Source organism: Pectinophora gossypiella, unplaced genomic scaffold (assembly GCF_024362695.1).
Source record: "Pectinophora gossypiella unplaced genomic scaffold, ilPecGoss1.1 Pgos_36, whole genome shotgun sequence".
Taxonomy (NCBI): domain Eukaryota; kingdom Metazoa; phylum Arthropoda; class Insecta; order Lepidoptera; family Gelechiidae; genus Pectinophora; species Pectinophora gossypiella.
This window is the reverse complement of record NW_026063246.1, coordinates 1-15,329: the sequence shown is the minus strand read 5'-3', so window position 1 is coordinate 15,329 and position 15,329 is coordinate 1. Positions and strand designations below refer to the sequence as shown.

Sequence of the window (15,329 nt, the reverse complement as noted above, 5' to 3'; positions counted from 1 at the left end):
TCTGTCTGTTACTCTTTCACGCCTAAACGGCTGAACGGATTTTGATGAAATTTGTTATGGTGATAGATGATAACCTAGAAATGGTCATAGGCTATAAATAATCACGCCATCGTTCGTAGGGGGTAGGCAGTAGGCAGATAACTAAATTGAGTTAGTGATTTTTTGTCGTTTTTGTTGGGACTTTTGCTCTTTCACGTCTAAACGGCTGAACGAAATTTGATGAAATTTAGTGAGGTAATAGATGGTTCTCCATGCTACTTTTTATACACACCGACACGAGCGCGGCTCTTAAATTGATGATGATGAATAGATGGTTACCTAAAAACGGATATAAGATCAAAATGATCACGTAATCGTACTTAGGGGGTAGGAAGTAAGTAGAAAACTGATTACTGATTATTGACGGATTTTTAATGAAAGTTAGTTAGGTGATAGATAGTACCCACCTACCTAGAAAAGGATGTGGGCTATTAATATTCATGCTATCGCACTTAAGGCGTAGGCAGTAGGCAGAAAACTAATTAAGTTAGTGATTTTTAATCGTTTGTTTTAAAAGTTTACCTCATTCACGCCTTAATGTCTGAACAGATTTTTATAAGACGTGGTTTATTTAAAGATAGGATCCTAGGCACGGACACAGGCTACTTTTTACGGCGGGAAAATGCTTCATTCCCGCGGAAATCTAGCGTGGTCGTGTCAAGAAGCGCATGACGCCATAGCTACTGAAATGATTTTGATGTTTTTTTTTTAACTGAGTGTTACTAAGACTTCAAGTTAGTATTTGATCACTTTTCTAACTTAGAGGGTAGGTAGGGGGCATAATTTAGGGAATCCCTACTAATATTATATATGCGAAAGTAACTCTGTCTGTCTGTCTGTTACGTTTTTCCGCTTAAACCTCTCAACCGATTTTGATGAAATTTGGCACAGACAATCTTTAGACCCTGAGAAAGAACATAGGCCTTTATTGCGAAAAAAAGGGATGCAGAGGTTAAAATAGGGGTTGAAAGTTTGTATGGGATATTTTGCGTACGGCTGTGCAGTATGGTTCAAAAAGGCATCTATTGGGACCTACATTACGGACCTAACCAGCGTCCAAAGAATGGCTTGCATGATAATAACGTGAGATATGTCGTCCACACCAACCTTGGCAATGGAGGCGGCACTAAACCTGCGTCCACTCCATCTGTACATAATCGGGGAAGCTAGACTCGCTATGCTCCGAGCTAAGGAAAGGGGTAAGACGACATGGGGATCAACTGTCATGAGAAAACTCAAAGAGGACCTTATGACTGACCCGGTTATGGCGATGCCCTCAGACGTCATGGTCGGGACTCATAACTTTGTGAGTTACTTCAAGGTGGTAATACCAGAGAGAGAGGAGTGGTCTAGAACTCTACCCTCGCCCTTTCCCAGTGCGGATCGGGTGTGGTTTACCGACGGCTCTAAGCGAGATGGGCTTTCAGGGGCGGGTATATAAGTGCCCCAAGCGAAAGAGGGTAACCAACATGGGGGCACACGCCACAGTTTTTCAGGCTGAGATGTATGCCATCATTGATTGTGTGCACCAAAATTTGGGGAACATAAACAGTAACATTCTCATACTGTCGGACAGCCAGGCTGCTCTTAAGGCAGTGGCGGCGACTGAAGTAGACTCATTACTCATTCTAGAGTGTATAGATAGTCTGAATAAGTTTGGGGCCTCAAATTCGGATCGGATCGGATTCGGAGAGAGAGATCGGGAACAAGTCTAATCGGACCCGAACCCTTCTGCGGGATCTCGAAAAGCACCTCTAGATATCATCTGGGGGTGCGACTAGGAAATGAATCCAAGGAATTTTGGCCCAACTCAGTTGGCCTGAAACATTCGAAGCAGCTGATTAGACCTCTTTCTAAGAAATTCTCATCAGAAATCGTTACTCTCACTAGGGGGCAGGCTAGGATTTTAATAAGGGGGCATTGCAGACTCAATAAGCACATACACAGAATGGAGCTGACCGAGTCTCCTTTATGCAGATTCTGTTTAGGGGAAAATGAGACGCCACTACATTTGCTGTGCAGCTGTGAGGCTCTCATACATAGTAGAAGCCGTACACTTGGGGACTACATAATGGATCCCCAGGAAGTCGTGCAACTTTCTCCCAAAAAGACGTTGGATCTCTTCGAACGGATCGGTCTAGAGGAGAATTTTTAAATGTAGGGATTTAGGTCACAATAGATCTGACAAGGTCGCAGTGATCTCGCGGGCTGCATTCAGTTCGGTCTCCACAATTCTCAAATAATAAATAAATAATACCCAAATCTATACCGTTCCTTTAATATAATCCTTAACATTCAAATTAAAAGTACGCAGACGAAGTCGCGGGTACCAGCTAGTAATAAATAAATAATACCCAAATCTATACCGTTCCTTTAATATAATCCTTAACATTCAAATTAAAAGTACGCAGACGAAGTCGCGGGTACCAGCTAGTTACCTATAATTTCAAATAAACAAATTAATACGAGTCAATAAAAATAAACTCTGCCTACCCAAGAGGAAAAACAGACGTGAGTTATTCTTTTACGTCCTTATCTGCGAAAAAGTAGCCCTCAGTCTCGAACTTGGGTTTACAGTTTTTGAGAAACTGTTGGAGTAGCCGTAACTCCGGCGCATTATGGTCCGCCTGATACTTTAGACTGAGGACTGCTTTCTCGTAGCGTTTCCTTACGTCTACGTGTCTGATGTCGGCGACCTGGTATAGCTTAAGCTCCACGAATAGGTCTCCGTTCAGCTTGGCGGTGCGGCGCACGGTCCCGTCGGCCACCCGCTTTGAGTAGGAGGATTGCAACGCGTTCTTGGAGCGCTTGATCTCGTCCTCGCTCTCCGAGTCGATCACGCGCCACTCCTCGCCGGGTTTCTTTACCGCAGAACGCTTTCTCTTTGGAACCAGCTTTTTCTTAGCCCTGAAAATTACAATAATTAATTAAACGCATGATCATCTAAGTATTTGAACCTTAAATTTAAATATTTATTAAAGTGAAAATAGGAGCATCATAAAGTTAATGTTGAGAATTTAGCAGTCATCGTGAATTAATCATAGCATGTGTAGAATTAAGTTACAACAAGTAGATTAAGTTAAACAACAAATAGATATTTACCTCGGTGTCTCTCCGTCAGATTCCACTGCTGTGCACTTGGCAGATGAACTGAGCTTGCTTTCCTTTTTCTTCTGACTGAAATTAGCAATATATATATATATTTAAATTTAATATACAAACATTAACAGCAATAGATATCCTTAAAAATATAAAATTAGTATATTCACCTTGGTATCTCTACGTCCGAATCCGCACGCTTTGCGACGGAGTTTCTCGAACCGATAGATCTTGATTTATTTCTATAAAAGCCCAGAAATACATTTCAAGTTTTATATAAGAATGTTTAGTAACACAAATAAAGTTAGGTCATTTTATTTTAATAACTAGCTTTTGCCCGCGACTTCGTCCGCGTGGCGTGTTATATAAGAGAGAGATCTTTGTGTGTGTGGGAGTGCATATCAAATTTCAAGCATCTAACTTATGCAGTTTAGATTTTTTCATACAGTTTTTTTCCCAATAACTCCCATTTTTCAAAATACAGCCAAAAATAAACTTTATATTTACTAAGGTATGCATGCATGCTAGATTGAATCAATTGATTGAATTGTTTTTTTTTTTTTTTAATTGATTGTTCATTGAGTTTTAATTTTAATACACACTTCCTCTCTTCTCTTCAACGTTGCTGTGCCCTACAGGGTCCATGTTTTAGTTCCTATGCCTATGTAACACCCCATTGTACTACATGGAATGCAATAAATAATTTAATTGAATTGAATTGAAAACATCTATCTTACGCGGTTTCGATTTTTTCATACAAATGTTTTTTTCCCGCTAACTCCCGTTTCCGTGGGAATTTTGCAATATCCTGTTGCAACTAAGCTTTAAGTTAACTAAGATACCTGCATGCCAAATTTCAAGCGTCTAACTTAACCGGTTTAATTTTTCATACAAAAGGATTTTCCCGCTAATTCCCGTTCCCGTGGGAATTTCGGGAATTCTTTTCTTAGTGCACCTCTACGGTATCTAAGGTACCTGCGTGCCAAATTTCAAACATCTAACTTGAATGGTTTAGATTTTTCATACAAAAGGATTTTCCCGTTAATTCCCATTCCCGTGGGAATTTCGAGAATTCCTTTCTTAATGCACCTCCACGGTACCTAAGGTACCTGCATGACAAATTTCAAACGTCTAACTTGAGTGGTTTAGATTTTTCATACAAAAGGATTTTCCCGCTAATTCCCGTTCCCGTGAGAATTTTGGGAATTCCTTTCTTAGTGCACCTCTACGGTACCTAAGCTACATACCTTCCAAATTTCAAATGCCTACGTTTAGCCGTTCAAGCTATGCGTTGATATGTCAGTCACTGAGTCAGTCAGTTTCTCCTTTTATTTAGATTTGATTTTTTCATACAAATGTTTTTTCCCGCTAACTACCGTTCCCGTGGGAATTTTGTTATATCCTGTTGCAACTAACCTTTAAGTTTACTAAAGTACCTGCATGCCAAATTTCAAACGTCTAACTTGAGTGGTTTAGATTTTTCATACAAAAGGATTTTCCCGCTAATTCCCGTTCCCGTGGGAATTTCGGGAATTCCTTTCTTAGTGCACCTCTACGGTATCTAAGGTATCTGCGTGCCAAATTTCAAACGTCTAACTTGAGTGGTTTAGATTTTTCATACAAAAGGATTTTCCCGCTAATTCCCGTTCCTGTATCAATTTCGGGAATTCCTTTCTTAGTAAACCTTTACGGTATCTAAGGTACCTGCATGGTCTAACTTGAGTGGTTTAGATTTTTCATACAAAAGGATTTTCCCGCTAATTCCCGTTCTCGTGAGAATTTCGGGAATTCCTTTCTTAGTGCACCTCTACGGTACCTAAGGTATCTGCATGCCAAATTTCAAACGTCTAACTTGAGTGGTTTAGATTTTTCATACAAAAGGATTTTCCCGCTAATTCCCGTTCCCGTGAGAATTTCGGGAATTCCTTTCTTAGTGCACCTCTACGGTATCTAAGGTACCTGCATGCCAAATTTCAAACATCTAACTTGAGTGGTATAGATTTTTCATACAATAGGATTTTCCCGCTAATTCCCGTTCCCGTGGGAATTTCGGGAATTCCTTTCTTAGTGCACCTCTACGGTATCTAAGGTACCTGCATGCCAAATTTCAAACGTCTAACTTGAGTGGTTTAGATTTTTCATACAAAAGGATTTCCCTTCACTACTCTGCTCCTATTGATTGTAGCGTGATGAAAAGTATAAGTGTAAGTAGTCTGTCCAGGAGTGTGAAGAATAATTGTACCAAGTTTCATTAAAATCCGTCCAGTAGTTTTTGTTTCTATAAGGAACATACAGACAGACAGACAGACAGACAGACAGACAAAAATTTTACTGATTGCATTTTTGGCATCAGTATCGATCACTTATCACCCCCTGATAGTTATTTTGAAAAAATATTTAATGTACAGAATTGACCTCTACAGATTTATTATAAGTATAGATGAAAGAAAACAGTTACAAAACACAATACACTAAATACACGTATTGACGCTGCGGAGGTTAGGCGAACAGAGAGAGAATGAAGGGAAGAATGAATTTTAGTATGAATGCTTTGAATGAATACTAAACATTTCTCGCCGCCCCTAAAAAGGTGAAAAACTTAAAATAAAGTTTATATAAAAATAAATGTTTGACTTTAGGAGTCCTGTTTTTTATTTATTTGAGTAGCAAATAGAACCAACCTTAATATATTATGTAGACCATTATTATCACAAGATTAAGATTAAATATCATTAATTAGAAGAATAGGTCCTTAAGTATTAAGTACACAAGATAATTATTATCTACATCAATAGCAACAAAGGAAGTACATCGTAACAGTAAGTATATTTGGTAAAGGTAAGTAAGGTAAGTAATTTTAATTTAGTAAGTTAAGTTAGGGGTAGTGTTACTGGTATGTTCGGGAATCGACGGAAAAACAAACGACGTGCACTCAGTTCAAAGGTTAATTTATTACTGACCAATAGAGGGCGCCCGCGAGCGCATGCGCGCCGCGGCGCTTGCACACATGTACATTACACACAGCTTATACCTAACTCTGCATACATATCATCCCTCTTCCCCTAGTTTGGGAACCTGTTAACAACAAACATTTTATAATTAGGTAGATATATACGTACTAACCTATAATTACTCTAAATACCTACTATTGCAACTACTTCACAAGTGATAACTTTTTACATATTAATTAAACCTTATAATTAATGTCCTTATTCCTAGGCCTCAAAACCCGTGTCGGTGGCGGAGGAATGGGCTGACTTATGGAATCAGGGCATGCATTCGGATTAGGTCCAATAGTGGACGGAGGTTCCTGTTCCCTACTTACAGCGCTTTCCCCCCTCATCCTTTCCCCCTCCGAGGCTTCGTGCCACTCGTCATTGTCCTCTTCCAACTGTCTACTAGGAGAATTTACATCAAGTATTGGTGGGTCAATTACTTGTTCTTTAGATGACTCCTCACCCTGCGACATACCGAAATCTGCATCATAATTCGTGGGTTGTTCTATTGGTTTTTCCGTGTAACGTAATAACTGATCAATATGCCTTTTACATGTAACATTCTGCTCATTCAACTTGACTGTATACATACGATTTCCTAACTTGTTTATAATAGTGCCTTTACACCATACTGGTTTCCTTTTATCATAGCATTTAGCCCAAACTGTTTGGTTCGTTTTAAACATTCTACTCGAACTGTTATCGTGATTATTATCAGATTCTATACAAATTTTTAGAGGTGGCAAAATTTGATCTAACCGTCCCTGTAGGTCACGACCGTACATTAACTTGGCGGGGGATACTTTTGTTGAGCAATGCACTGTGTTTCGATATTCGAATAAATATTCCTGTAACTTATCATTAATTTTATTTACACAAGTATAAGACTGCATAATTGATTTTAACATTTTCTTACACGTTTTAACGCTCGATTCAGCTAGACCATTACTTATAGGGTGATAAATAGGGGAAGTAATGTGTTCAATGCCATTAGTTTTGCAAAACTGATCGAACTCCACAGATGCTATTTTGGGGTCATTGTCTGAAACTATTGTTCTAGGCAATCCAAATCTTGAAAAAAGCAAATTAAGGTTTCTAATTAAATGTGAAGTCGTGATACCCCCTCCCATATCTAGACATTCGAGCCATTTACTGAATGCGTCAATAACCACTAAGTAATTCCTTTGGGCTACACTTAGATAATCTAAGTGAATACGTTCCCAAGGTGCAGTCGGCCGCGGCCAGGGCGCGGGGGTCGCGCGGGGCGGGTCGGCGCGCGTCTTCATACACACGTCACATGACCCGATCAGCTGTTCGATCTCCTTATCTATCGCGGGCCACCACATGCGAGACCGCGCCGCGCTTTTCGTTTTCACTATACCTTGATGTGTTTTATGCAACTCTAACATTAAAGTTCGTCTGTGGACCATAGGTATTATGACACGATGCCCCCTCATAAGACAACCGCATTCGACATCAAGGTCATACCTACAATGATAAAAGGGCAAAATATTTTTACACGCAATTTTCCGCGGCCAACCATTTTTTACGTACCGCATAACTGTTGATAATGTTTTATCATTGGCCGTAGCTTCCCTAATGTTTTTGTACGTGATAGGTAAGCTTTGTATCTGCAAATTATTTAGGTTTAATATCTGACAGCCTTTTATATTATTTTCCTCAATCATGTTATCTTCCGACGATACAGGCGCTCGTGAGAAATAATCAGCAACTTGATTTTGTTTACCTGATGTATATTGAATAATATAATTATAAGCCGATAAAAATATCGCATATCTCACTAATCTAGACGCCGTAGTGACCGATATTCCATTTTTGGTACCAAAAATAGCTAAAAGCGGACGATGGTCGGTTTTTAAAATGAAAGGTTGCTGCCTACCATACAGATACTGGTGGAATCTTTTCACACCGAATACAATAGCTACTGCTTCTTTGTGCAGTTGACTATAATTGCGTTCGCTGGTCGAGAGCGACCTGGAGCCGAACGCGAGCGGGCGTTCCAAGCCGTCGGCTCCCCGCTGAGACAAGACCGCACCGAGCCCGGCGGGGCCCGCGTCCACCGTGAGGATCAGCTCTGCGTCAGGGTCGAAGTGCGCGAGCACTCGCTCGGAGGCCAGCTCTGCCTTGATGTCTTCGAACGCTGCCTGCTGCCGTGGCCCCCACTCCCACCGCGCGCCGCCACGCAATAACTCGTGGAGTGGACAAAGGATGGATGACGCATTCGGTACAAAGTTGCGGTAGTAGTTTACTAAACCTAAAAATCGTTTAAGCTCAGTAATATTCGTAGGCATAGGTGCATTACGTATGGCATCTACTTTATTAGTACATTTGTGTAATCCATTCTTGTCTATTAAATGCCCTAAGTATGTAATGTTATCCTGAAAAAAAGCACATTTCTTTTTTTCTAACCGGAGCCCTGTCGATTTGAAACGGTCGAATACCTCTTTCAACCGTTGAAGGTGTACGGTTTTATTAGGTCCTGTGACGCACACGTCATCTAAGAAAATCGCGACTCCATCTATGCCTGCTAATAAATTTTCAATCACCCTTTGAAAAATTGCGGGCGCACTGGCCAACCCAAATACTAGTCGGGTGTACATAAACAGACCTTTCGACGTGTTTATTGTAGTAAGTTTTTGCGAATCTTTTGATAGCATAAGTTGATTATAAGCCTGACTACAATCTAATTTTGTAAATTGTTGGCCTCCGCTTAATTTTGCAAAAACATCCTCAATGCGAGGTAACGGGTACTTATCGACATGTATATCTTTATATTCAATGTAATGGAATAATCTGCGCAGATTCTTACCTGTCCATTCGGTTTTTGTACGGGCACGATAGGCGTTGCGTAATCGGAATAAGTAACAGGCACGAGAATACCGTTATTCACTAATCGATTTAATTCCGTTTCAACTTGATCCTTAATAGCAAAAGGCAAGGGTCGAGCTTTGCAGAACTTAGGCTGAACGTTTTCTTTCAATTGTAAACTTACTTCTAACCCTTTATAACACCCTAGTTCGTCTTTAAATAACTCTGAATAATCACATAATATCTGTTGAATTTCATGTTGACTATTACATATTGCTATATTTAAATTATTTGTCACAAAACAGATGTCGAATATGGCCATAAAATCGCGCCCAAGCAGTGGATAATTATTACCATTTTTAATTACGAAAAATGTAATATTTTCTTCACGGTTGTTGTAAGTTACCGGTGCAATAAAATAACCTGCGGGTGATATTTTGTGGCCATTATAAAAGCAAATTTTTAGATCGCAAAACGTTAAAGGGAATTTCGAAAAGTTCTGCTGGTAACTACTCTCTGACATTACACTTGTACTCGAACCTGAATCCAGTTCCATTTTAAAATAACTACCTTCAATACCTATAGATAACAATATTGGATCATTATTCACGCACCTTAGATTAAATAATCGACACTCCTCGCAGTCGTGGCTGCCGTGCGCCTCTTCCTCCGCCGATGCAGGAGATGATTCAACACCAATACTGTTCACCTTAAGTTCGCACATTTTTTTCAAGTGTCCTTTGTTGTGGCATTTATTACACCTGTAGTTTTTATACCGACACTTCTCCGCTACGTGGTTTTTGAGGCCGCACACTGTACACCGGGCCACGGCGTCGTCGCGCTCGCGTCGGATGCCGCCGGCGCCGGCGCCCTTGGCACTGCCGCTACCATACGCCACGCTCGCCCGGTACAGTGGCTCCTGCTTCACTACGACGGACTCGTTTTCTTTAACTTGCTTCACACAGGCTACTTGTTGAGCGATTTCCAACGCTTTCGCGAACGTTAGCGTTGTGAGGTCTTGTTCTCTCAGACGATCCCGTTCCGGTCCCGACTTAAATCCTAGAACAAAACGATCCCGTAGCAGAGTGTTCAGTTCCGAACCGAATCCGCAGTACACAGCTAGCCCCCTTAACCGCGCCGCCCATTCTTCCGCACTCTCGCTGTCTACCTTCCTCGCTTCATAAAACTTATCTCGATCAGCAAATGTAGACCTTTTCGGAGTGAAATGGGTTTTAAATGCGTCGACTAACTCATTGAACTTCGCATTTTCGATTGTCTTGGGATGTATTAAATTACATAGCAATCTATATGAATCTTCGGACAAATTCGTCAACAATGCCGCACAATGTTTTTTTTCATCGATGTCGTTGAGTTCTAGAAACATCTTCAACCTCCCGTAAAAAATAGTCCAATCCATGGTTTTGTGGTCGAAACATCCTAGGGTTCCAATGAAAGAAGAAGACATCTTGTTTTCTTCTTCAATATCCGGTCTCCAGCGCTCGTTGCCAAATGGTATGTTCGGGAATCGACGGAAAAACAAACGACGTGCACTCAGTTCAAAGGTTAATTTATTACTGACCAATAGAGGGCGCCCGCGAGGGCAACGCTCGCCGCGGCGCTTGCACACATGTACATTACACACAGCTTATACCTAACTCTGCATACATATCAGTTACACAGTAGGCAAACTATAGTCAAACTTTACTCTATATAATTAATAGATTGAGTATGTACTTAATAAAGTATGAATATTTAAATGGCAAGTATTTAGCATATTTTACAAAACATATTTATAGCAAGATTTAAAGTAGATAAAATTACAGGATTTACAAGGTAAGATATATATTTTTTTTATGTTATTATTATTTAGATAGAATACAAATTATAGGCTAAATAGAGTAGGTATGATATCATTCAAAGTTTAACATTATGTGCATAATACGAAGGTAAGTAGGTAATTTAAAGTAATTTATCTTAAGTTAAATAGCTTAATACAAGCAAGTAGGTACTTAAATTAGGTAATTTATACATATGACAAAACTAATAATAAGTGTTATGTAGTTAGGTACATTACAAAGTATCATTCAGTCTTACTTGGCAATAAAATTAATTTATGTATAGGTCTAGTAAAGTTACCTTTAGAAGTACGAACAACTACTGATCTAATTAGACCATCAGTTTTATTAATATTCGTAGAAACGACTCTGCCCAAGGGCCAAAAAGTAGGAGGAGTAGCCTCATCTTTAATGATAACTAAGTCTCCACAATTTAAGTTTTTATGAACATTAAGCCATTTATTTCTAGTTTGTAATTCTGATAAGTAGCAAGAGTAAAATTGTTTCCAAAATCTTTGTTTTATTTGTATTATTCTTTTATAAACATTTAATCTATTTTCATTAATGTCAAGCTGATTAGGTTCAGGTAAATCAGTTAGCGCTGTGCCAATGATAAAATGAGCAGGGGTCAAGCAAGTTAAGTTGGTTTGTTAAATACTTTATTATATGTTCTGTTTTATAAGCTGTTGGTTATCTAAATAAAATAAATAAATAAAATAAAAAAATAAAATAAAGTCATTAGGCAAATCAGTTATAGGATATAAGGGCCTAGAGTTCAGAATCCCTTCTACCTGTACCAACACAGTGTAAAGTAACTCATATGTCAGTTTAGTACTAAATAAGTATCTTTTAAGCAATGATTTAACAGATTTAATGCCTGCTGTAATATAAAGGAAACCACGATATCGACGGGGAAGAAGCAAATACTCCTATCATACATTTTTACGCAAATTGACTTTTTGATGTAATTGGTTGCAAAATTTAATTTTACGTCAGCTGGCTAAATCTCTTAAGAATATTACCCTTTTTTAGGGTATTTTTCGATCTATGGAAATAACTTTTAAAATAAAGATTTCAAAAGATGTAATATTTTTTATGGAAATATCTTCATTCTGCAAAAATAAATTACTTCTATCTCGTTCGCCTGTGTTCCTGTCGACAATAGCTCCTATCTTCACAATCAAACGTGTTTACCCGAGCGCTGCATACGCGCTACTGCCGAAAAGCAGGTTTGCCATAGACGTTGACGGTTGACCGCTTCGGCCAATGAAAGGAAGTTGTAGTTAGCCAATGAGAGGAAGTCCTAGTTCGCCAATAGATGGGGTTAGCCCCGGTCAGTTGCTTCAAACAGTGCAAGTTACAACGTGCTTCTCGTGAAAAAAAAAAGAAAATAATAACTATTTAGTGTTGGATTCTTAATGAGTGGTTTTATTTGGGTAAGTTTTACAATATTTCATTGAATATTTGTGAAAGCGATCAGCAAAATCAGTGTTAATACATTTTCACTTACTATAGTACTTACTGTTTTATTTACTTATTTTTGTAGCTTAGTGTAGGTTTTTCTCTCTATTATTATTATTAGTAGGTACTTCTCATTATCATCTATTAGATTATAGTAGTATAATCTGCAATTGTACTGTTTTTTTTAACTTTCTAGCGAAATATTTTAGCTGCAGTTACGTAGGTACCTATTGTCTGCGTGGAAATATTGTTAAATTTCCCCTATCTTCGATTTTATGAAGATAAGAGAGGTTGGCATTGTTTCTCAAAATGAAGTTAGAAGATTTTACTAAAGGAAAATGTAAAAATACTAAGATTTAAAAATAATTTTAGTATACGTATGCGATAAATATACGGTTAAATAAATATCTTACAATTATGTGTTTTTCAGTCAACATACATACATACATACACTCACGCCTATTTCCCACCGGGGTAAGCAGACACTATAGAATTCAGAGTTGGAATTTATTTTTTGGATTTTTTTCAGTCAAAATGTCGAGAAACGCTAAATTATGCCAGGGCGTACGGGGAAAGAAAATCCTTGGATTAGTAAACAAAGACTGTTGCGAATTCAAAAGGTAAGTAATTAATGAAAAGTGTTCGTCAATGCACTAGCTACTTTTTCTGACGATAGGTATATTGTCATTTCAGCCATCAGACACCCACAGCGGGATATAAGCCTATATGTATAGGCTGGTATAATATAGCTACCACTCTTTTGTAGTACTGTAAATGTCCCGTTTATATTTTTCAGAAAACAAACAGAATCAGCGTCATTAAAACTCTCAACTGCACAATGTCATGCTAACACCGATATCACTGGTTCAAAACGTACGTTATGTTTATATTATCATACTTAAATGCACCATTTTATGTCAGCCTACCAAATAATGTTCTAATTTTTATTTTTAGAAAAACCAGAGGCTTCTTTAAAGAGAAAACTTGTTAAACATGATGACACAGGACCTATTAATCCCAAACGTAAGTTTATCGTCTATTTACCCATCCAACAATAACTTTGTTTTATTCAAAATTACAACACAATACTTGTAGTAGATATACAAAGAGTATTGTATCTAGTGATTTTGAATGCCATGGTGCTTGGTTCAATATTATTTTCCTATTTTTAGGATGGCAAACGCAATCAGTACAAAAAACACTTTCTACTCGGGCTGGTGGCGCCACAAAGAAAATAAAAGTGTCTGATAATGTAAAGGGATCACCTGCGGGAACAAGTAATATAAATACTCGCTGCTGTTCGATAGAGGACTTAGGTTTGATTAAATTGATCCCTTTAAAGAATACTGATGGCCATAAATGTATGTCACTCTCTGATTTGACGATTGATGGACCTTGGTCTTCGAAAAAAAAACGAAGTTCTTCAGTGCCAGCCACTTGCAAATATGAAGATGATATTAATGTGGCAGGCGATTGTCGAGAAATGATGAAAAGTCCAGATCCTCAAGAAAAAACACACTTCCATTTTTTCGATCGCAATAACAATGGAAATTACAAAACGAGAGAATGTTTATCGTTATCTGATCTAACTCAAGACGACTGTACTTTAGTCAAGGTATCAAAAAGTCAATCTGAACCAACTTTAAGCACAGTTTATAATTTTGGTGATATATCTAAAGGAACCACAGAATCGACTCCTAGTATCGGCAGACAAAAGTCTCTTTCGATGTCGGACTTGACCTATGATACCATAGGTCGAGTTACTTCTGCTAAAAGATGGCAATCCTTGTCTTCATTTGGTGAAAATACTGCTTATGATTGTGATCGCACAGTTTTTGAGGTTTACAATATCTTCTCTAAGCCGAGAGAGTCTAATTCATCTACGGAAGTTCAACACGAAAGTGTCCCTTGTGTAGAGCATGTCAATATCTCCACTAAAAACAGAAAGCGCCAAAAATCATCTGATGAATCTACCTGGAAAAAGAAAATGGCTCAAAAACAGCGAATGTTGGGGGAGGAATATCTAGGTTACACCAAACGAGCCAACAGCAAAATGGAACAGAATGTTATAAGAACTGCCAGGGAGATGGGAGGAAGATGCAATTCTGATTTTTGTAGAAGAAGTAAATTAAGAGGATGTGATAGACTAACTGAGGAGACCAGACTGGAAATACATCAACATTTTTGGAAACGCTTAAACTGGGACCAGCGTAAGGTGTATGTGGCAAATTATGTAAAACGCACGAAAACTGTACATAAGACTAAATCATCCGCAGACTCCAGACGTGGTGAAACATTATTATATTTTTTACCTCTTACTCGAGACGGTAATGAAAGGGTTCAAGTTTGTCGTAAAATGTTTTTGCAAACATTGTCATTGGGTTCCTTTACCGTTCAATCCTGGACTAAAGATGTACTCTATGGAATGGTCACCAATAAAGCAAAAGCAATGGCTTCGAGAAACAGAGAACAACGTAGAGTAGAAGTTGATAGGAAAGCCTTGACGGCAAATAGTTTTCTAGACAACATCCCGAAACTGCCTTCCCATTACGCAAGGAAGGAAACAACTAAACTTTTTCTTGAGCCATCATACCACAATTTGCGACAACTTTTCAATGATTATAAAGCTTACTGCAATGAAAACGAGGAACCACAAGTGAGTAGATACACCTTCGAGAAAATGTTTCATGAGAAAAACCTCTCTCTATATACGCTCAAAAAAAATCTTTGTGACACTTGTTCTGCATACAAGGCTAAGAACGTAAATGAAGTCGACTATCAAGCGCACATTGCAAGAAAAGACAGAGCTAGACAAGAAAAAGAAAACGATAAGAAAGATGCAGAAGGTAAAGACCTCATAGTGCTGTATACTAAAAAAAAATTAAATCCAAGATGGCGGCCGCTACAAAATGGCGGATAACGTAGGTTTTATCAATCCCATCAATATGGGTATCAAATGAAAGGGCTCAACAAGCAGAATACAATATACTAAAAAAAAATTAAATCCAAGATGACGGCCGCTACAAAATGGCGGATAACGTAGGTTTTATCAATCCCATCAATATACGTA

The 15,329-nt window shown here is 38.5% G+C and overlaps 1 protein-coding gene across 1 annotated transcript; it reads right to left on the bottom strand.

Annotated features, from left to right (window-relative positions):
- Positions 1–6,069: 6,069 nt before the first annotated feature.
- Positions 6,070–10,518, bottom strand: LOC126381131 (uncharacterized). The gene is made up of 2 exons (XM_050030661.1): positions 9,578–10,518; positions 6,070–6,213 (listed from the first exon to the last, which is right to left on the bottom strand). Exons 1-2 carry the CDS (start codon positions 10,426–10,428, stop codon positions 6,201–6,203), a joined length of 864 nt encoding a protein of 287 aa, XP_049886618.1. The 5' UTR covers positions 10,429–10,518; the 3' UTR covers positions 6,070–6,200.
- Positions 10,519–15,329: the final 4,811 nt, after the last annotated feature.